The sequence below is a fragment of the Lynx canadensis genome, chromosome A1 (genome assembly GCF_007474595.2).
Source record: "Lynx canadensis isolate LIC74 chromosome A1, mLynCan4.pri.v2, whole genome shotgun sequence".
Lineage (NCBI taxonomy): Eukaryota > Metazoa > Chordata > Mammalia > Carnivora > Felidae > Lynx > Lynx canadensis.
Window position 1 is genome coordinate 1,759,667 of NC_044303.2, and position 21,876 is coordinate 1,781,542.

The window sequence follows — 21,876 nt, forward strand, 5'->3', positions numbered from 1 at the left end:
ACAAACGAACAAACAACAAAAACTGGTCTGACACTATTTTTCATTAGCTTCTTGGGATATCATAATGGACCAAAGGGTGAACTGAAATATTAATTGCATTTGGAAAAGAAGAGTAAGGCACTGGACGCAATCCCTGACCCACAACACAAGCAGGGAACCAGGGTGGCCACCCTAAATGCCCTATCCAAGAGACATACCTACTCACAGAAGAGTAAGTATAAACTCCAAATCATTTCCCTATTCAAAAGATATGGTGGTCCCTCTGGGACCAGACCAGCAGATCTCATGCTAGCCAAACCTAACGCCTTGCTCCCTTTTTTACAATGTGTGAATATGTTGTTGTTGTTGTTTAAAGGCATCTGGAATGCAATGGCTTATACAAATGGGGACAAGACATCTATCTTCCTAGCAAGCAACAAGGAAGTAAAATGACACAGAAAGCCCACAGACCTGAGATGGGCACCATGTGCAGAGAGGACAGCAAGAACTCAAGCCCCAGAGTACCTTCAGCTTGGAGCGTAGATGGTATAGGAAGTCTACACGAAGGGAATCTTTAAGTTGTATGAAAAGGCCTCAAAATCCTATCTTTCTTTAAACAGGTAAATAAAATCAAGCCCTGAGTGCCACTCACAGCAAATGCAATGGACTCTATATACTTTAAGGGGAAAAAAAAGGCAAAGCATTTAACAAAAGCCAATTGCTTAGTCATGCTGGGACGTGTGCACGTGCTAGGGGGTGGGGAGACCAAAAATTGGGGAAAGGAGTGTTGGGAAACTGGGGCAGCTGATGATCTAATATGGTTCTTCTCATACACTTGATGGGCACCTACTCTACCAGAATAGGGAAGGGACAGGTGAGCTAGCGTAACTTTTCTCCCATAACGTTAACCCCAAACAGCGAGTGCGTGCTTCTGAGTCTTTAAAGGCTCAACAAAATAAATTGAAACAATACACTCCTTTCCGTAGTATAATATGAAGCAACACACTTTCCCTACCATGACAGGAAATAATACACTGTTGATTTCCGCACTTTCTCAAGGCAGATCCTCTGGGTCCCCAGTCTTCTTCGTCTGGTCTCCCTTACAAAACTGTGAGTTCCTCAAGGACAGAAACTGTGCCTCTACTATTCTTTCATGTTAATTCTTGGTTCCAAGCACACTTGTTTACAAGGACAAGCTTTAGGGCAGTGATCAATGCAAAGGATGATTCAGAACAGGGGAGAAGGGAAAGTAAGTGCTTATTCACTGACAAACAGCTTGTCAGAAGAGCTAATGTGGAAATGAAGAAATACGCCCTCACTGAAAGCAATTGAAGCACTGAGTCACAGATTCTCTAAGAACTGGGAGTATCAAAGGCCCACTATCTGCACAAACAATCTCCTTGCTGGAAAAAAAAAAAAAAAAAAAGGGAAGAGACCCAACGAAGAGACTTGTGCCCAGTACCTGATGCAAGCACACCAACGTGTAGAAAGCTTCACCGGCTGCAGTGGTCATCTCTGTGTTGTGCTTTTGCAAAACCAGCATATCAAAAACCAGCTGAAAGGACATAATACAAAACCTCTAAATAAAAATACATGATGATCGTACAATCTCCCATCCTGTGTCTAATCCAAAAAAGACAAAGAGGGGTGGTAGTTGCTCTTATTTATTAAATAAATCTGAAAATGGAAGAAAACAGCTTTTTAAAGACCCAAGGATTTATAACAACAGAGGTTATTCCTTGCTGTGACATGTGCCATCATAAATGACCAGACTGTTACATTTGCCACGTCAGGTTTCAAGAACACACAAGTGGAGAATAAGGTGTCCAGGGAACTGATCTCCAGAAAAGCACAATGAACAGAAAGTAATTCTTTCCTGCCCTCTGAATGACGTAAGCGTTGCCTCATTCGAATGAAGATTTGCAGGCACGAACTGTACTAAAGCAGACGGCTTCACGACATGCCAGCCGAACATCTTACCTTTAGAAAGTGCCGTGTTGCTAGAAAAAGTGGTGAATCTGTTTCCTGTGCTTTTGCACACTGCTCAGCTAATGGCGTCAAAGCTTCCAGGCAAAGCTGGCAAACTTCCGAACTCATTCTGATCATGAAGGTCAAGGAACAGACTAGGTGTATTTAACTTATAAAAGATTAAAAAATCATGGCTATTATCAAATTCTAGGAATGACCACAGTTAAGTGAGTACCCTAGTGTGTAATATGTCTTTACAGGGTTGCGAGCTACACAACAAAAGGTTTCCAGTGTTTCGGAGAGGGTCTCGGACTGTAGATTTCTAATGTGTTTCTGATCATGAGCACACAACTGATAAAAAGCCTTAGTATTCTCTACTACCGGGCAGCTGAGATCAGAGACTCAACAACAGTCGACGACATTACTAATTGGGGCTCTTAATGAAAGAGTGACTTTCGGACCAGGCACCAAAAGCCTTTGGGATTGATCTGTGAACGGAGGACAAGATGAGGTGAACTAATAAGAGAAACACACAATTAGGGCTGTTAGACGACAGCTTTCTTATGAAATAAAACACAAAGGAAAATTTAAAAATACAAGTTTTTAAAACTTTGGGAGATTTTTTTCCCCCCCAAGGGATAAATGATAATGATGTTCATTTAAAGGATATGATGTCATGCCTAGTTCTAGAGAGTACATCAGACTTTTAAAAAGATCTTCAGGAAGCTGTGGTATTTTTTCAGGAAAAATCTCACAGATAAATGTGATTAATTTGTAGTACTGATTACAAAGGGTTGGAAACTGAAAAAGAAATATTAAACATTTAGATGCTTAATGATATCTAATTTCTATTTTCATTAATGCAATAAAATAAATAACCAATAAACTTGTAAATATGATTTCTCTAAAAGAATCAAGATATATAGAAAACATAAAGATCTAATTAAATATAAAAATATGTTTCAATAAAGGAAATATTTTAGTAACATGAAAATAATGTACAGTAGAAGCAATTATCTTCTGGACAGTTAATAAAAGCTATCGCCAATTCCAGATAGTCTTGTTTACCTTGAAAAAGTAGACAAAGCAGCCAAATTTCAAATAATCAAATGACCTATAATTAAAACCCTTTTGCAAATGTGTTTATTTGATTTCCAGCATGTTAGAAAAATACAAGAAGGTAATACAGATTAGGATTATGCATGAAATAGAGTATTCACTTCTTCACACTTCTAAAAGTTGGTTGGACAGTCCTGGAAAACTGAAGTAAAAAGTAGGCAATCTACAGTTTAGCAATTCTTAAGAAAATACACATCTAAATGTGTAATGGTTTATTTGATGAGAACCTCCCCGCCCCCCCCCCCCGCCCCTGCAACCAAACCAAAAAACCCTAAAAGAAAGCAATATACAGAGCTTACGAAACTTCCCCATCCGACTGGTGGCCACATGAACACTCAGCTCACGGGTCACCAATCATCTCCCAAAGACACTGCTCAAGGAGAGACACATGTGGTCCCCGCCCACTCTGTGGGAATCTGACAGCACCTCCTACTCCTCAATGCAACTTCTAACCACTTCTCAACCGCTATTTTCTTCCTTCCCACGACCGACCTCTCTTTCCCTCTCCCACTCTACCTCGTTCGTGTTCCACACACATGCGCACGCACACACCTCCCTCTTCCTTCCCAGCCATGTCTTTGTCCCCACCCTCACCCTCCGTGACAACTCACGAAAGAGACTCCCTTCTTCTGCGGTACCAAAGGAGGAAGAAAGGGCAGCCTCGTCACCACCACACCCTCAATACTGACTGATGACCCCGAGACAGGACGTCGTCAGAATGCACACAAATTTAAAAACCGTTAGTCTTGGTTTCTTACCATCCCATTTCTACATGGGGTTGCTGGAAAATGCCTTCTGCTGCTCAATCCTTAAAATCAGAGAATGATGTTCAAAAGCACAAGTGGAATACACCTAAACATATAACTTAATTTGCTCAATAACAAATGAGGGAATCAAAACTGCTAACATCAGAATTCAGTTTCTAAAAGAACCGGTTTTTTTTCTGTCGCTAATTATCAGTGAAGACAGGACTCTGGGGCAGGATTAAATGAGGGCATGAACCACGTACTGAGCTGCATGCGTGAGTATAAATGACACACAATGGGAACCAGAACCTCTGATTTTCGTGTGTACTTAACAGATAAGCAGGTACTTATACCTCCTTAATTAAATCAGAGGTATATTCTTGTCTACAACATCTTTGAACTCCGAGCAGACAGTTGGGGTTTTCACATTCACTGTCTTCAATTACCTTCAAAAGATCTTGTGACATCAGGGGCAGAATGAGGTTCACTCCATACAGAACAACATCAGCCGCAGACACAGACCTGTTTGCCGCCTGCCCTGGCTCATGTCCTCTGAACACCTCATCTGATAAGACAAAAAGGTAGTCTCAGAATTGCAACATCAATAAACCTACAGAGTTACACGTATTCCCATCTTTGTGAGAAAGTAACAAAAGATGAAAACCCCTAAGCCAAAATCTATCTATGAGTGGACATCTGATCAATCTGGCCCTGGGTCATCCCTTTGTATTTCATTTGTCAGGGTCTCTGATGCAGTATTCCGTGTTCACATTATTATTCTACAGTGATGGAAACTAACGCTTCATGTTTTAAAAAGTAGAATCGAATCTACTCACAAGGAAGTTATACTGTGAGTTAAATAATTTCCACAGTAATATTTATTTTATCTATTAGGTGTGTGAAATTTTTCTATGCTGAAGAGGAATGGGGGAAAACAGAAATTAAAATGTTAAAGAAGATGGTAGTTAAAAAATAACTACCAATATTAAAAAGGCTTATTATCCTTAATCCATATAAAATGCATATAAATTAAGAATCCTCCTAAGACCTAAATAGGTAAATGAGGAAAATCCACAAACATCTATCAAACCCAAAGCCTAATGAAAAACAGTTCACTGCAATCATTAATGAAACAATGGAATTAAAAAAAAATTTTTTTTTAACATTTATTTATTATTGAGAGACAGAGGGAGACAGAGTATGAGCAGGGGAGGGGCAGAGAGAGAAGGAAACACAGAAACTGAAGCAGGCTCCAGGCTCTGAGCAGTCAGCACAGAGCCTGACGCAGGGCTCGAACTCACAAACCATGAGATCATGACCTGAGCTCAAGTCAGACACTTAACCAACTGAGCCACCCAGGGGCCCTGAAGCAATGAAAATTTTTAATGAATACTTAAAAAAATTTTTTTCAATGTTTATTTATTTTTGAGGGACAGAGACAGAGCATGAGTGGGGGAAGGCAGAGAGAGAGAGAGACACACAGAATTGGAAACAGGCTCCAGGCTCTGAGCTATTAGCACAGAGCCCGATGCGGGGCTCGAACTCACAAACCGTGAGATCACAACCTGAGCGGAAGTCAGAAGCTTAACTGACTGAGCCACCCAGACGCCCTTTTAATGAGTACTTCTGACTCATTACATTAAAAATGACTTTTAAATGATAACATTTAAACTTTTTAACGTTCATTTATTTTGAGAAAGAGGAGAGAGTGTGTGACTGTGCATGAGCAGAGAGAGAGAGAGAGAGAGAGAGAGAGAGAGAGAGAGAGAGAGAGAAAATCCAAGAATCCCAAAAGCCGGCATGCGCTGGGAGTGGAAACCTACGTGGGGTCTGTCTCATAAAGGTGGGAGCCGGACGCTTAACTGACTGAGCAACCGAGGCGACCCCCCCCCCCTATTTATTTACTTAGTTTTATCTTCCTTTGCTTTACAAAAAAGATAATTAAAATGAAATTCAAAACCCTCACACCTCACCTTACCTGTATCGCTAAAATCTATGAATTCTTTTGACAGAAGGTTAGTGAGAAGTTCCATGATGAGAAGCAGGTCTTGGTACTGTTCTTCCTCTGCTGTAACATCTATTCTTTGCCGCCCCAAGTTATTCTTAGAATATACTTGCAGCAAAGTAAGGCAGGCTTCATACAGGTTCATAGCTTTGGACTGTAAGAGAACGTGCATAAATCATACTTAGTTGGGAAAAAATATCAACCCTAAAAGAAACTTAAAACTATAATCTAATAAATTTACTCTGGATCCCAACAGTAGCTCAAACACTTGTTTGAAACTCTTATAAAACATTAAGAAAAATGAAACAGCATGCATTAAAGATTGCAGTTATGGGGGCGCCTGGGTGGCGCAGTCGGTTAAGCGTCCGACTTCAGCCAGGTCACGATCTCGCGGTCCGTGAGTTCGAGCCCCGCGTCAGGCTCTGGGCTGATGGCTCAGAGCCTGGAGCCTGTTTCCGATTCTGTGTCTCCCTCTCTCTCTGCCCCTCCCCCGTTCATGCTCTGTCTCTCTCTGTCCCAAAAATAAATAAACGTTGAAAAAAAAATTTTAAGAATTAGCAGTTTTCTAACAAAATTTGACATCCATTTTTTTTGTTCACTTGATAATACATACTAGAGAGATAATAAGATTTTGGCAACAGAACTGTTTTACTTCTGCTATTTACCTCTGTGTATACTATTTATTATTTTCAGATTTAAAACTGTTTAACTTGCAAAAGCAAAGTGTACCAAACCATGGTCTTAAATATCAGAATGGCAACGGCCTGCCCTCTCAGTCGTGCATCTATGGCTACATTTGTAACATTTATAAAATAACCTTACTTTTGAGCAAGTGCCTTTGATCTAACAGCAACAACAACAAAAATTTACAACTCAGGAACCCACATGAAATGATTTAAAACAAGATTTATGCTAATCCACAGACAAATACAAATATATTCCTTTAAGGCAGTTTTAAAACAGCTTTCTAAATGATTTCTAAACAGGGTAAAAAGTGTACCTGTGGTTACTGATTATAAAAGAATTTAGCTTGTCTAAATTATCCATTTGATTTATAAAGCAAAGATACAAACTGTCACTTAAAATTTTAAGCCTCAAGAGTTTCAACAGACAGAAATTGGTTAAATTTTTCTACTATTTGTCTTATCAAACACGCCTCATTTGAATGGCTTTGACTGAATAAAATACTATATCTCAAAGAAATGACTGGTTTTACCAACAGTTTTAGGTCAGAATTGACTTTCCTTCAATAAGCCTTCCCCTGGATTTTGAGTTCTTTTGAAAAGTTCTGAAGTCTTTTTGAAAACTCCTTTGGATAACATTCACAGAATTTAAAGGAAAGTGTCTGTTACTTTGTTATACTTTCAGGAGTTCTAATCCGAAAGAGGAAAAATTAGAAAGTGCTTACCTCTCCAAGATAGCATATCTGTTTATGTGCAACTTCCACAAAAACTTCTATTATGAGATTGACGGTCTCTGGGGTATTTTTGTAAACTTCCATCAATCCAATGCAATTGGTAAGGAAGTCCATCAAAAAATTAAAAAGAATTGCTACGTTGTCAATCTGGGTAGCCTCCGCAATGCCACACAGGGCCTCCAGCGTGGCCGTGATCTCCTGCTTGACTTCCTCCTGCTGGCACATCTGCTGAAAGTTTTCTTGATTTATCACTCTTAAGAATCGCTGCTGCAGTGGCTGAAGGACCTGTCAAGTTAAAGCATCATATTTCTAAAAGTTTAATTCCCACGATCCATTTCTTTCAGCTTTACTCCCTCAACCTGGAGATGTCCCTTCTAAAACATTTCTGAAAGCACCGAAAACAATGATCGGAACTACAGGCTACGTTCCCCATCACGAGGGGATGCGTAACTTCTAACCTACTACAGAAAGAACGACACACAGTACACTGGTCCTTAGGGAAACGGAAATCAAAACCACAAGGCGACATCACCTCAGGTCTTTTAGAATGACCACCATCAAAAAGACGAGACAGAAAGGCTGGCAAGGATGTGGAGAAAAGGGGACCCCTGTGCACCGTTAGTGGGGGTTGTCAACTGGGGCAGCCGCTAAGGAAAACAGTGAGGAGGACCCTCAAAAAATTAAAAACAGAGTTACCATATGACCCAGTAATTCCACTGCTGGGAATATATCCAAAGGAAACCAAGACAGCACTTAGTCAGACGTCTGCACCCCCATGTTCACTGAAGCATTATTTGCAATGGCCGAGACATGAAAAAAACCTGAACGTCCATCCGTGGATGAATGGAAGGAGTTGTGATACATATGCAATCATAGTTAGCCGTACAAAATGAGGAAATCCTACCATTTGTGACCACACGGATGAACCTTGAGGGTACACGTTAAGTAAGTCTGACAAAGAAAGACAAATACCATATGATCTTACTTAGATGAGGAATTTTAATACAATAAAATAATAAAATAACAAAACAAACAAAAAATCCCAACTCTCAGAAAAAGATCTGTAGTTGCTACGGTGGGGGTGGGGGGAGGTGGGAAAAGGGGGATTTGAACTTCCAGTTGTAAGATAAATAAGTACTGGGAGTGTCACGTATAACATGGTGACTATAGGTAAACCCTGCTGTGTGACAGATAGGAAAATTGTTAAAAGGGTAGCTCCTCAGAATCCTCATCACAAGAAAAGAATTTTCTTTTGTTGTTTCTTTTCATTGTACTTATATGAGATCGTGGATGTTGACTGCAGTTCTTGCGGTAATCACTTCATAGTATATGTAAGTCAAACCGCTATGCTGTACACGTTTTGAACTTGCGTAGTGATGTCAATTACCCCATCAAAGTGGAAAAAGTATTATTTATGGAAAAGCAAATCAGCACATGCTATCACCTCACTTTCTAAAGTAATTTAGGTTCCAAAAACCACAAATCACAGAACATGACTTAGTCAATGCCATTCACAGAATTCTGTCACTATCATCATCTCTTTCCAGTGGATTAACCTCCCCCCTCAAAAAGATGAAATTTAAGTCTCCAAAGGGTCAGAGAGTAAGTATCAACTTTGAAGAATATGTCAACTCTGGCCCAACTATCCAATTACAATTTAGTACAGAAGCAGCCATAGATACAATACAAACAATTGAACATGACTGTGTTTCCATAAAACTTTACTTAGAGAGAGAGACAGCAGGCCGATTTTGGTCCGTGGGCTCCAATTTGCCAAACCCTGTTCTACATTCAGCTCTGGACTGTTTTTCTCCTTTCCAATTTCTCTTGGCATAGAGTGTAACTTCAGAAAATCAGTCCTGTCCTAAGTGAACATGCATATTCATGAAGATATCTTAATTCTAAAGCTATACATATGATAATACAATTGTTTAAACTAGAAATATATGGTCAGCCTGGTTTTCTTCTGGTCTGAAGTCACAGATGACTGCCAAATTCTGTTACTGTGTCCCTTCTCAGACATTAAGAGCGCTCTAGTCACAAGGATTATAGGCCAGCCACCTATACTGATACCTCTTGGTTCCTGACTTAAATCTAATTTACATAATGCAATGTGTTCACAGTGGTTATTGGTTGATTATGCATCCCCCCCACCCCTGCAACTGGTATGTTGAAGTCCAAATCTCTAGTACCTGAGAATGTGGCCTTATTTGGAAACAGGGTTGTGGCACATATAATTAAATTGAGTTCATTAGGTGGGCCGCTAATCCAACGACTGGTATCTTTACACCGAAATGCACACATGGAGAATATCATGTGAAGATGAGATTATGGTGATGCTTCTACAGCCTAAGAACACTAAAGCCTACCAGTCAACCACCAGCAATTTGGCAAGAAGCCTGGAACAGATTCTCCTTCATAGCCTTCAAAAGGAACCAACCTACCAACACCTAGACCTTGGATTCTGGTCTACACAACTCCAAGACAATACATTTCTGTTGTTTGCTCCACTAAGTTTGTGGCACTTTGTTACAGCAGCCTTAGCAAACTAATACAGTGGTTAATTTGCACCTCCTCATTCAACAGAAGCGGATATTTCACTGATTCTTTAGGCTCTCATTTGAGTTGTGGGCAAAAATGTGCCCATACTACAGAACGTTTGACAAAGTCATCACATATGCAGATATGGACAAATTATAAGATGGTATTTGTAAAATAATAAGCTTCAACCTATTCCATTATAAAGGGAAAAACATTAGAGAAGGTATGACTGAAATGTTTCTGACTCCACAGAGTATTTTATGCCACCACATAGGGTAAAACATAAGAAGGTCGATCCAAATAAAGGAAACTATTACCTCTGTCCAATACTGCTGTTTGGTTTCTGTGTCCATATGTGCAAAACCACCCAAGACAAGAGCCTTCATCAGTGTCCTCTGCACGGGACTTGACAGGAAGTTCAGAGGTGGGCTTCGACTTGCAAACTGCTTGGCTAAGTTCCACCAGTTTTCACACTGAATCACTAAGTTTGCTCTAGAAGCAGAAGTAACAAAACAAAAGACATATTACTTTACACTGCGTGTATACCGAGTAAACAAAAATGGAAGGTAACTGAATTTAATTAGTTTAAAAAAAATTTTTTTTAACGTTTATTTATTTTTGAGACAGAGAGAGACGGAGCATGAACAGGGGAGGGGCAGAGAGAGGGAGACACAGAATCCGAAACAGGCTCCAGGCTCCGAGCCGTCAGCACAGAGCCCGACGCGGGGCCCGAACTCATGAACCGCGAGATCATGACCTGAGCCGAAGTCGGCTGCTTAACCGACTGAGCCACCCAGGCGCCCCTAATTAGTTTTTGAAGTACAGTATATAGTAAACTGATATAAACTTTGGAGTCACACAAGTCTGTGCTCAAATCCCATTAGTTGTTTGACAATGTAAAATTTATTTACTCTCTTATTTAGTTACCAGATCCGTAAAACAGGGTAACAACAGTAATAACAGCGTTAACTCTCATGGCTGATATGGACACTGTAACTAAATAGTTACAATAAAATTAAATAAAATACTATATATGAAATGCTTGAAACAGTACAGTAAATTACAAGAACTCAATAAATAACAGTCAATGCTAAGAGTAATAACAATCACATTCCTATATAGTAAGAAAAATGTTTGGGGGTACCTGGGTGGCTCAGTTGGTTAAGCGTCCGACTTTGGCTCAGGTCATGATCTCACAGTTCGTGAGTTCAAGCCCCACACTGGGCTCTGTGCTGACAACTCAGAGCCTGGAGCCTGCTTCAGATTCTGTGTCTCCCTACCTCCCTCTCTGTCCCTCTCCTGTTTGTGGTCTCTCTCTCTCTCTCTCTCTGTCAAAAATAACAAAAAAGAGGGGCGCCTGGGTGGCGCAGTCGGTTAAGCGTCCGACTTCAGCCAGGTCACGATCTCGCGGTCCGTGAGTTCGAGCCCCGCGTCAGGCTCAGAGCCTGGAGCCTGTTTCCGATTCTGTGTCTCCCTCTCTCTCTGCCCTCCCCCGTTCATGCTCTGTCTCTCTCTGTCCCAAAAATAAATAAACGTTGAAAAAAAAAAATTAAAAAAAAAAAATAACAAAAAAGAAAGAGGGGATGGGGGGAGGGAGGGAGAGAGAGAGAGAGAGAGAGAGAGAGAGAGAGAGAGAGACACATACACAGAGGGAGGGAGAGAGGAGGAAAAATTTCCAGAGTTTGTTGTAGAAAACACTAAAACTCTTAATTTGCAAAATTAGTAAATTATCAAGTTTTTCTCACCTTTATTTTTACTGTTTTTTAGGTTTATTTATTTTGAGAGAGAGAGAGAGAGAGAGAGAGAGAAAACAAGCAGGGGAGGGGCAGGCAGACACAGAGAGAATCCTAAGCAGGCTCTGTGCTATCAACTGGAGCCCAATGTGGGACCCGAACTCATGAACCACTAGATCATGACCTGAACCAAAATCAAGAGTCAGACGCTTGACCGACTGAGGCACCCAGGCGCCCCAAGTTTTTCTCATCTTTAAAACAGAATAATAGGATATCTGAAAAAATTAAATGAGACTACTAAAGGGTATTAAAATGTTTTTAAAACTATAAATTACTGAACACATATGTTTCTCATAAGAGTCTTTGATGCCAAATCCTTGAATAGCCAAAGCAATCCTCAATTGTACCATGAGAAAGCTCTATTTACATTTATAGCAATAATATGATATTGACTGTGTCTTTTTTTTTTTTTTTAAACACATTGCTCCCAAATGCAGGGTCTATTTGCATTTAGGACCATGTAACTGCCACTTGAAAGACCACACACACACACACACACACACACACACACACACACACAATCAGCCTCCAATAATCACCTTACCTTTCTCTTCTTTCCACCAAAGTGACAAGGAGCTGCACAGTGTCATTTGCAAGGTCCTGCTCACTACTCCACACTGAGAGGTTACTGATGACTTTTTGTAAGAGGTAGCCAATAATCCACTGAGAACCTTCTGTATCTGCTCCAAATGCTGTACTGAATGGCAGACTTATCTTAAAGGAGAAAACAAAAATTTTAAGGTCAGAAAGATTAGCTTAAAAAGAAGTGCACAGAAAAATCAAACTGAAGTTAGCATCTAAATCTGGAGTACCGTTTACTTCGCATCAATTTTATAAACGCATTCATTTCTGGGAGTCCAAAATAAAACCTCCTCAATCCACGGACATCTTCCAATGTGAGTTAACTTTACTCTCATTAACACACTAACACGGCGTTCATACCAAACACAAAGAACGTAAATTAATCCATTCCCACTAGTAATCTATAAACTAATATGGTCAAAATAAGCTGAATCAAACGATGTGCTCTAAGGAAAGCTATTAAAATCGTACATCGTTCATACAGTTCTCTTCAATGTGGAAGATGTTCCGCTCTTAGTTACATCTCGATGAGAAAATCACCAAGAAAAATATTCTCATTTCCACAAGTGTCGAATTCATAAATCCAAACAAAGCCAGTTTTATATTCTGACCTGATCGTATAGTTTCTCATCCACCAGGAGGTAAGTCTTTGCCCAGCGTTTTAGGAACCAAACAATGTCTTTGCCCATTTGAGGGCTTAGGAGGTGAGTGAGGTCTGCTCTTATTGCTCGAGATTCAACCTCTGAAACTCTGAGAACAGCAGATAATAGCCTGTAGGCATAAAAAAGAAGTCGTTTATTCTTCCATTTATTTGGCCGTCTAATAATATTTGTTTCTGAAAAGTCCTTTTTGTTCTGTTTTCAACTCTCTGAATTTAGGCCAGGCTATAACTTGAAATTTTCATCAGCAGGATGCAAGTCCCCGTTCATTGCTGACCCTTCAGAAGCAGGAAACAAGACTCAGTCATGGGTAGAGACATCCTTCTGTGGAAGTCTCAGCATTACCATCCACAGAGATTTTTCACATTCGAAATGGAGAGATACGTACAAGTAAAAGTTCAGAGTAAAGGCTACATTCTGCAGCCCTTCGTCACTACTTCACTCCACGGTTAGCACTGTTTTATTTTGACACGTTTGTTATTTTATGGTGGAGGGTCTGGTAACTGACTTATCCAGAATGCTCTGAAGATTAAATCTTGCCTCTAAATTGGACAGTCTTATATACTTCCCAACAAACCTGATTCTTACTGGTATTTTAAAATGCAAGTCTTGCTAAAAAAATTATCCACGTAAGCGTGCATACTGTCCTCTCCTACACTACATAATTCATACGGCTGTGTGGTGTTAATAACAGCATGATATGCAGAGAAGTTAGAAAGTCTTGTTCCGGGGGTGGGAGTAGGAGAGAAGAGAATCCGAAGTGATACATATGTAGCTTGACTTGAGCTAAAAGGCAAAGAAGCTGAGGATGTAATTGAAAGGATCCATCTTAACATCATTTTATAGATATCCTGCCAAGACCGGGATCCTAATCACCTGAACCTTGGCTTCTGCTACTTCTCTTTACTATTCTCAAGATGACTAAAAGTATCTCCCTGTAATGAAATCTTACATTTCAGTTCTTTGTCCAACGGTATATCTTGAAAGTACTAGATACTATTTATCGCCCTATCCTTTTGAAATAATTTCCCCCCTTGAACCACACAGGTTTTTAAGTTTCTACCCCCAGAACATCCTTTTTCCCTATATAACACCTACTCCCTATACTACCTACCAGTGCTCAAATTTTCAAAAATTATTTTAGGGTGGATATGAACGAAAATACTCCAGGACCTCACATTACATTTAAGTTAATGTATCAGATTTTTCCCATAAGAATAGTTTGAAATGATATAATCTGAAGCCTAACAGAATTTGAATTAAATAATTACAGTAACTTTCTAAATTTATGCACAGGAATTTAATTATCAGTGTTTTGGTACCCACCATCATCCATTTGAAAAACAAGTTTTTCTTTAACAGTTGGAAACTTAATACATTCTTTTTCTCCTTAAATTTTTATTTTTTTTCCCTACAGGTTATCTTACTGTAATACATTTTTATAGTCATTTTTATTGATCATACCACATCCATCTCTGAAACAAATGTCTAGTTATTGAAAAGTCATTTTAAAAAATTCCCAGTGACCATAGACTTGGTTCTAAAATGTGTTTTGGACTTATTAGTATACAATTGAGCAAAGTATAACACAAATTATTAAACACAGGGGTGCCTCGGTGGCTCGGTCAGTTAAATGTCTGACTTGGGCTCGGGTCATGATCTCGCGGTTTGTGAGATCGAGCCCTGCGTCAGGCTGTGCTGACAGCTCAGAGCCTGGACCTTACTTCAGAGTCTGTGTCTCCCTCTCTCTCTCTGCCCCTCCCCTGCTCACGCTCCTTCTGCCTCTCTCTCTCTCTCTCACAAAAAAATAAACATTTAAGAAACTTAAAAAAATTTATTAAACATAAAACTAAAATTCTATGCATTTGTGAATGAGATTAATGTACCAGGATTTTGTTTTTCCAAATTAGTTCATGCATCTGTGAAAAAAAATGGCTAATTAAAAAATAAATTATTTTAAAAAAATTAGCAGCCATTAAAAAAAAAAAATATATATATATATATATAAATTCCTTATTCTTAGAATGAGACAGAGTTGAGCATAATTTGATTTGATTCCTTTTTCATTTTTATAGAAACACTGAGAAAACCTATTCACATAAATGGAAAAAGCAGTTTTAAAATAGCAGGGTTCCTCAATTATCTGAACCTAGTTTTATGCAAAACATCACGAAGATCTATCAAAACCTATTTTTAATCATCTCTTAGCTGACAATTTGATTTCTTGAGCGTCCCGTAATGCAAAGGGCTGAAAAGCTCCTGACCTGTAAAGTCCGTGTCATCCGCTACTCGGTCATTCACTCCCGACACCACACACACAATTCGGAACCGTCGCTTTATCTGGCACCGCACGCTTTGACGCACCTGCCTCTCCGTTACGTTAAGACTCGGAACGAGCAAGAGCCTTGCCTTTCTCTGGCAAAGCAGGAGCAACGTAAAGCAGAGCGGGCTCCTGCGGCCTCACTGCCACAGCCCGTCGGGCGAGCAAAATCCCACGGGGCCGCCTCTGACAGAACCTCTCACAGCCACCTGCCTCTTTCCACCCCCACTTTTACCAGTGGAAACGCTTCCTCACCTGCCTGGTCCCCCTCTGAACCCACCTTCCACGGTACAATCCTGCTACCACCGTCTGACCGGTCCACCTGCCCATTTCTGACGTTCTTCACCACTTTCACTCCTACCTCAGTCGCCCGATCCGCAGTGCCAACCCTACTTCTCCACCTCCGGAAACGTCTCTCCCCTCCGCGTTCACAAGTGAGCCACACCACACTTCCTCTTGCTTTAGGCCATGCTCTCCTCCCAGGCCTCGGCCTCTGCTGTTGCCGCTGCCTGGAATCCTCTTCACCTTTTGCTGCATGTTGCAAACTCCTACGCATCCCTCAACTATCTGCCTAAATAAATAAATCTCTCCAAAGCACCCCCTGATCCTTCCCCTGCCAACAGGTTAGGTAAACCCAGGCGCTCCTCTATCCCTCTTATCAGACTCCTGTTGTATCCTCAGATCCTGGCATACGGGGGAGGTGAAGGAACAACTCAAAACATTTTTGTAATTAAAGTGTAGTTGACACACACATGTTACATACAAAACATTTTTAATTGTTGATAATTCCAATTTCTTTCTTTTTTTTTTTAATATTTATTCATTTTTGAGAGACAGAAAGACAGAGTGTGAGCAGGGGAGGGGCAGAGAGAGAGAGGGAGACACAGAATCCGAAGCAGGCTCCAGGCTCCGAGCTGTGAGCACAGAGCCCGATGTGGGGCCTGAACCCACAGACCGTGAGATCATGACCTGAGCCGAAGTTGGATGCCTAACCGACCGAGCCACCCAGGCCCCCCGATATTTCCAATTTCTAATCCTACTTTAATTTCTTAAGTATGGTATCTAAACATACTTCATATTTCAGACAGCACTCACAGTTTCCCATACTCTACAAATTAATCTTGAATTACCTTTGCATTCATAAACCAAAAGTCTGCAAAATGAGTCAGAGCTTGTTAGTTTCTCACATCTGCTATTATCACTCTGATTCAGACCACTATCATCTTTCTCTTGGATTACTACAACTAGCCTCTTCATTGGTCTCCCTGCTTCCATTTTTGTCTTCATAGTTTACTCTCAGTGCAGCAGAGGAATCTTTTTGCACAGTTCTGCTCAAACCTTACGACAGCACCCTACTTCATTCAGAGCAAAGGCTAAAGCCTTGATCTGATAGCTCTCTGTTTTCCCTTCTATCTTGATCTCCTGACAAAATTCCACCTCATTCTGCTCAACCCACAATGGCAGTTCTTACTATTGCCTGAATATGCCAGACGTGCCACAGGGCCTTAGCATTCCCTGTTCGCTCTGCCTGGAATACTCTTCCCCAGGCCTTCACAGCCTTCCTCACCAACCTCAAGTCTTTGCTGACAAGTCACCTTCCAAATGAAGTCTGTTACTGATTACACTACTTAAAATTACACACAGTCCCCGAATCTGTGCTCCAAATCCCCTCACCCTGTTCAGTTTCTTACCTAGAGCACGTAGTCTTCTAACACTACTTTTCCTTCCTTCCTTCCTTCCTTCCTTCCTTCCTTCCTTCCTTCCTTCCTCCCTCCCTCCCTCCCTCCCTCCCTCCCTCCCTTCCTTCCTCTCATCCATTCATTATCTTTCTCCTACAAGGAGCTTTAAAGGGGGAATGATTTTTGTCTGCTTTGCTCACTGATGTATCCCAAATGCCTACAACAGTACCTGGTACTCAATTAATTATTTGTCAGAGGATAAATTCTTCAAGAAATGTGAACTTTTTTACAAACAAGGAATGTTTCTCTCATACGCCTTTCAATTTCACATTAATTCTTTGGACTTAAAAAAAAAAATAGGGTGTTTTTTTTTGTTTTTTTGTTTTTTTTTTTTTGGTTTGTTTTCCAACCCTCCATAGTCTGTGCTCTCAGATACAAAAATATTTTGCTCCCACACTGATACCTTAGACTGGCAAAAATTGAAAAAGCACTGAAAATACAAGGAAAGCATACCTGATGGTACTGCCCAGGCAAGAAATATGACAAAGAATATAATATGACAGCCCTCTGAAATGAGCTGCCTCTGAAATTAACATTCACCATGAATCAAACCAAAGCAAAAGCAAGGATTTTCACAAGCAATTAACCTAGCGCCTATAGTAATCCCCAAAAGAAGAGATAAAAATTTTGCAAAAATAGAGCATTGATATTTTATTTCAAACAAGAAAATAAAACAATAAAGGAAATAAATTCCTAAACATTTCCTTGATAGTTCATTAAAAAAAAAAAATCCTGTTTTCTACTGCACAGGTATAAATGATATCCATGTATTTTTGAATTAAGTTAAAAAGATGAAGGGGACAGCACCCTGCTTGAGTTACTGATTCTGCAATTGACAAAAACCAGTGTTATTTCATTATTGGTGTATCTGCCTGCAACTTAACTTTAAAGATACTGAAATTTCAAATGTTGGTTTTAAATCCACTTGTAGGAGGATATTCGGTCTAGGTTTATCCTTCCTCAATTTCACCATTAAGAATTAATGAAAATTTTGCCACTACTCCTAGGAAGATCAAAGTGAATTCTCATTTGAGGCACACAATTGTCTTCTAACTTTACCTGACAGGACACTCAAGTTTCACATATTCAGAACAAATACTTCAATTTTATAAGGTAAGAATCATAGTTTTCCTTCAGAAAGCCATTGAAATGTAGTTTTAGCTTTATGAACAATAAAAACTTGCCAATGTTCACCTGGTGTCTAGGAGGCTCACAGACTTTGACTCACTCATTTAGGGCACCTACGCCACATCAGCACTGCTTTCTGATGGCCAAGGGACATGTCCCTTCAAACTTACACTGTATCCAGAATAATTTGACAAGTGTTTTCCTCAGTACAGGATATAGCTGTCAATTCTCACCAGAGTGGCACTGCTTAAATATACCGAGTACTTGCCATCCTTGTTTATTTCAAGGCTTCTCCAAGTTTTATTTTCTTTCACGTATCAGATTTACAATGTGGCCAACACAGGAGTCATCTACCCATCAACTCAGAATTTATTTAAAACATTATCAATTACAAGAGCACAGCTATAGAGTTCATATTACCTAATCACAGAATCTGTTCTGTTGTACCCTGGGATGGAAGAAGCCTTTTCTCCTGGAGATCCCAAAATTTGAAGTGTTGTATTAATGTCAACTTCAGATGAATGCTTAATGGAATATTCCATTATTTCTGGAGGTATTAGCGGAGTCTCTCCCTGAGTATCATCAGCTAAGAGGTAGCCTTCAGTTTAAAAAAAATTAAAAATGAACACTTAACAAATCTACATTTATCAAATTGCACTATAAATGTTCTCAGTTTTATCTGATTTACATACATATTAAGTTGATGTAAAAGTAAATTATAAATGTTAATGTTAATTTCAAGTTTGATGAGTAGAAACTATTTCTCAGATAATTAACTCTCAAAATACAAAGGACAAATATTTTATTCACCAATTTTATAATTCATACTGATAGGTAGGCTTTTTAATCTACTATCTTTTAATAACTGTTAGTACTATATTCTGTAAAATTAACAGGAATTCTATTATCTATATCAAAAGTCAATATTTGGGAGTGCCTTTTCCAAAATTAAGATTTTTTTTTCTTGATTATTAAAAACACAGAAACATTGACAGTATGGTTATAAAAGAAGACCCCACAAGTCAGACTGCCTAGATTTGCATTCTGGCTCCGGAAATTAATAGCAGTGTGACCACAGGCTACTTTCTTAAAACTCTCTCTTTCAGCTTCTTCATTTGCAAGATGAGGATAGTAATAATAATGAAACCTGACAACAGTACTAAGTTACTGGGCTGCAATGAATTCCACATAAGACATTTGGTATGCAACAGACACTAAATATGCATGTCAGCCAATATTTTTACAAAATGCATCCCTAGCTCTGTGATATACAGCATCTGTATTCAAATTTCATCCAACACTACGTACGGAACTTATTTTTAACATATGAAGCTTCTTCTAACACATAAGAACTTTAAACTGCTCAGTTGGCGATTACACTTCAGAAGGAAACAACCAACCAACCTGTAACTAAAATAAGCCAGTGAATATCTTCATACAGATCATCAAGCATTTTGTTGTCTAGAGTGCTCGAACCAGGTGAAGCAAGTAACTGCTGCTGATGCCGCTGTAACTGACCGTGGAGCCTCGTTACTCTTTCTTCTAATAGGCTAAAAAGGGGGGAAAAAACCCAAAGTTTCATAAAGTTCAATACGCAAAGATCTAGAACAAACTGTATACATAATTTCCATTTATGAGACAACATAAATTAAGATGTTAGCACAAAAGCACATATATGAAAATATTTATTGTAGTACACAGCTGTTCTCATAGCAGTATAGGAATTGTGATTTATTCTTTATGACATAGAATTAAAACATTGCTTTACAAACAATCAAGGCTTACAACAGGCATTCGAAAACTGGTCATTCCAAGTTTTTATTGACATGGGTCAAATCATTCTCATACCATGTTTTCCACAATCTCTCTGCCATCTATGCTGTGGTGCCTGGGCTCCAAATGTACAAGCCAAGGAATGCAACCATGAGTATGTTTCTGTCCGTTTGTTCCAGTGTGCTGGGATACGGGGTGGGGGTGTTTAAAGTCTTTAAACACTTTAAGTGCTCTCCAGGGAATTGTGAATAGAGAGTATTTGCTCCATGGGGTTTCTTTGGACTGTGTGTACCTTGTCAGAAGAGGTATACAGTGTTCTGCAGCAATCCTTCCTAGCATTCCTACACTGGCTAGTTGATCTGAAAACTGGTCTCGATCATCCTCTTGAAGTTCACTTATTTCTTCTTCCTCACGAGAGGCCACACCATTGGCAGTCTATTATCAATGAGAGAAATAAAGAGTGAGGAGCTGCACTCCTTTGTGCAACAAATCATGCATTTCTGTTGCACTGTAAAATAACTTCAGCACTTCACACAAGGAGGAGAGCTGGACGGAGCCAACCCAGTGGTCTAGAGCCTGCTGGAATGACAGTGCTGGTCATTCCAAAAGAAGGAGGTGGTGGGGGGGGGGGGGCACAGAAGAGCAAGAAAGAGAAGGTATCACCCCATGGTGCACATATGTAAACACAGCAAACTGCATTCACAACCCACCTCCCACCCCTGAGGATTTAACTTCTGTCACTGAAAAGATCTGACATCTTTAAGATCCATGGAGCTTTATATGCAAGAAGTCATTTATATCACTCAACAACTAGGAAGACATAGGCGGATAACCGAAAACTGAAGAGAAACGGGGTAACTACAAGCAGCACCCACAAATATGAACTCATTTAGACAACAGGGTTACTTTTGCTCTCTAATGCTCTCTGCGAACCTTCTGAGGATGGTCCCCCTAAATTTCTAGTATTATGCAATGTATAATAGGATAAATGAGACGAAATAGAGCTATGATGAAATGCATTTTTACTTACAATCCAGCTTGAAGCTTACCAAATTCCTCGTGCCATCTGGAGCAGCGAGGTGGCACTGAATATAGGAATTGAAAACTTGAACTGCATGTTGGGTAAAAAAGCCTTTGTGGAAATGTTTGTCGTCTTGGACCAAAGTTAGCCAGGATTCCAGCAATTTGTCATAGGCTTCCATGTACACCATGTCATCTTTATCAAGCTAAGAGGAAAGAACACTCATAAAACAAATGGCTGGAGAAAGAAGATGGGAATTATAACAAGAGTTACACAGTTATACATATAAATAGTTTTATGAGTTTTTCCTTTAGCAAACGTTCCCAATTATTCAATAATCTCGCTGACTGAGCACATTCTAAAATTAATCAAACATTGCAGTAAAAATGTGTAAGCTTTTTATTAAACCTTCTAAAATCTTTCTAACTTAATCTAAATAATGCTTAAGCAAACAGAAATTAATGTTTACTTTTTAAGAAAACTAGCTGTTCAGTACTTCATGGAACATGTATTTTTCAAATTAAAATCGTATTAACATTTCTCTGTAGTCAAGAGACCTGTTAGAATAAAAATACTGTGTACTTACTATACACTTTTAAATGATTTTAGAAAAAGTGAAGAATGATGAAAACAGACTGGTCTAATCAGCACATTTAAGAATATGTAGGGAGAACTTCATAGATGTTAAGTCCTTATTAAATTATCTTATGACATTCTTTTCATTTTCCCCTTCATTCTTTTGTAAATTTTTTACAAAATGACTTAAAACTTAAAAAAAATTTTTTAATGTTTGTTTATATTTGAAGAGAGAGACAAACACACAGGGTGAGCAGGGGAGGGGCAGAGAGAACCAGAGACAGAATCTGAAGCAGGCTCCAGGCTGTCAGCTGTCAGCACAGAGCCTGACACAGGGCTCAAACTCATGAACTGTGAGATCATGACCTGAGCCAAAGTCCAACACTTAACTGACTGGGCTTCCCAGGCACCCCTAAATGGTGACATTCTTAAGAGTAAACTAGGCAGTCCTAATAAAATTATTATTTAACACCTGGAGGGCCTAGCTGATACAGCAAGGAAAAGGAGTAA

General features: G+C 39.5%; 1 protein-coding gene and 1 long non-coding RNA gene across 5 annotated transcripts in view; one reads left to right on the plus strand and one right to left on the minus strand.

Moving 5' to 3' along the window:
- Nucleotides 1-21,876, plus strand: part of LOC115508695 — a 39,488-nt gene that overhangs the window by 11,514 nt on the left and 6,098 nt on the right. Inside the window, exon 2 of the long non-coding RNA XR_003967082.1 lies at nt 13,029-13,257. This is a non-coding gene — a long non-coding RNA (uncharacterized LOC115508695). The remainder of the gene's footprint in view (nt 1-13,028; nt 13,258-21,876) is intronic.
- XPO4 (exportin 4) overlaps nt 1-21,876 on the minus strand; it is a 113,857-nt gene that overhangs the window by 3,144 nt on the left and 88,837 nt on the right. For all 4 annotated transcript variants that reach the window (XM_030307578.1, XM_030307554.1, XM_032591784.1 and 1 more), the window contains 13 exons: nt 20,819-20,995; nt 20,062-20,204; nt 19,401-19,546; nt 18,417-18,594; nt 12,762-12,921; nt 12,113-12,282; nt 10,093-10,267; nt 7,226-7,519; nt 5,791-5,971; nt 4,259-4,377; nt 2,618-2,748; nt 1,960-2,077; nt 1,442-1,534 (listed from right to left, as the gene is read on the minus strand). In XM_030307578.1, the coding sequence (XP_030163438.1) occupies nt 1,442-1,534; nt 1,960-2,077; nt 2,618-2,748; nt 4,259-4,377; nt 5,791-5,971; nt 7,226-7,519; nt 10,093-10,267; nt 12,113-12,282; nt 12,762-12,921; nt 18,417-18,594; nt 19,401-19,546; nt 20,062-20,204; nt 20,819-20,995 (2,085 nt within the window). The remainder of the gene's footprint in view (nt 1-1,441; nt 1,535-1,959; nt 2,078-2,617; nt 2,749-4,258; nt 4,378-5,790; nt 5,972-7,225; nt 7,520-10,092; nt 10,268-12,112; nt 12,283-12,761; nt 12,922-18,416; nt 18,595-19,400; nt 19,547-20,061; nt 20,205-20,818; nt 20,996-21,876) is intronic.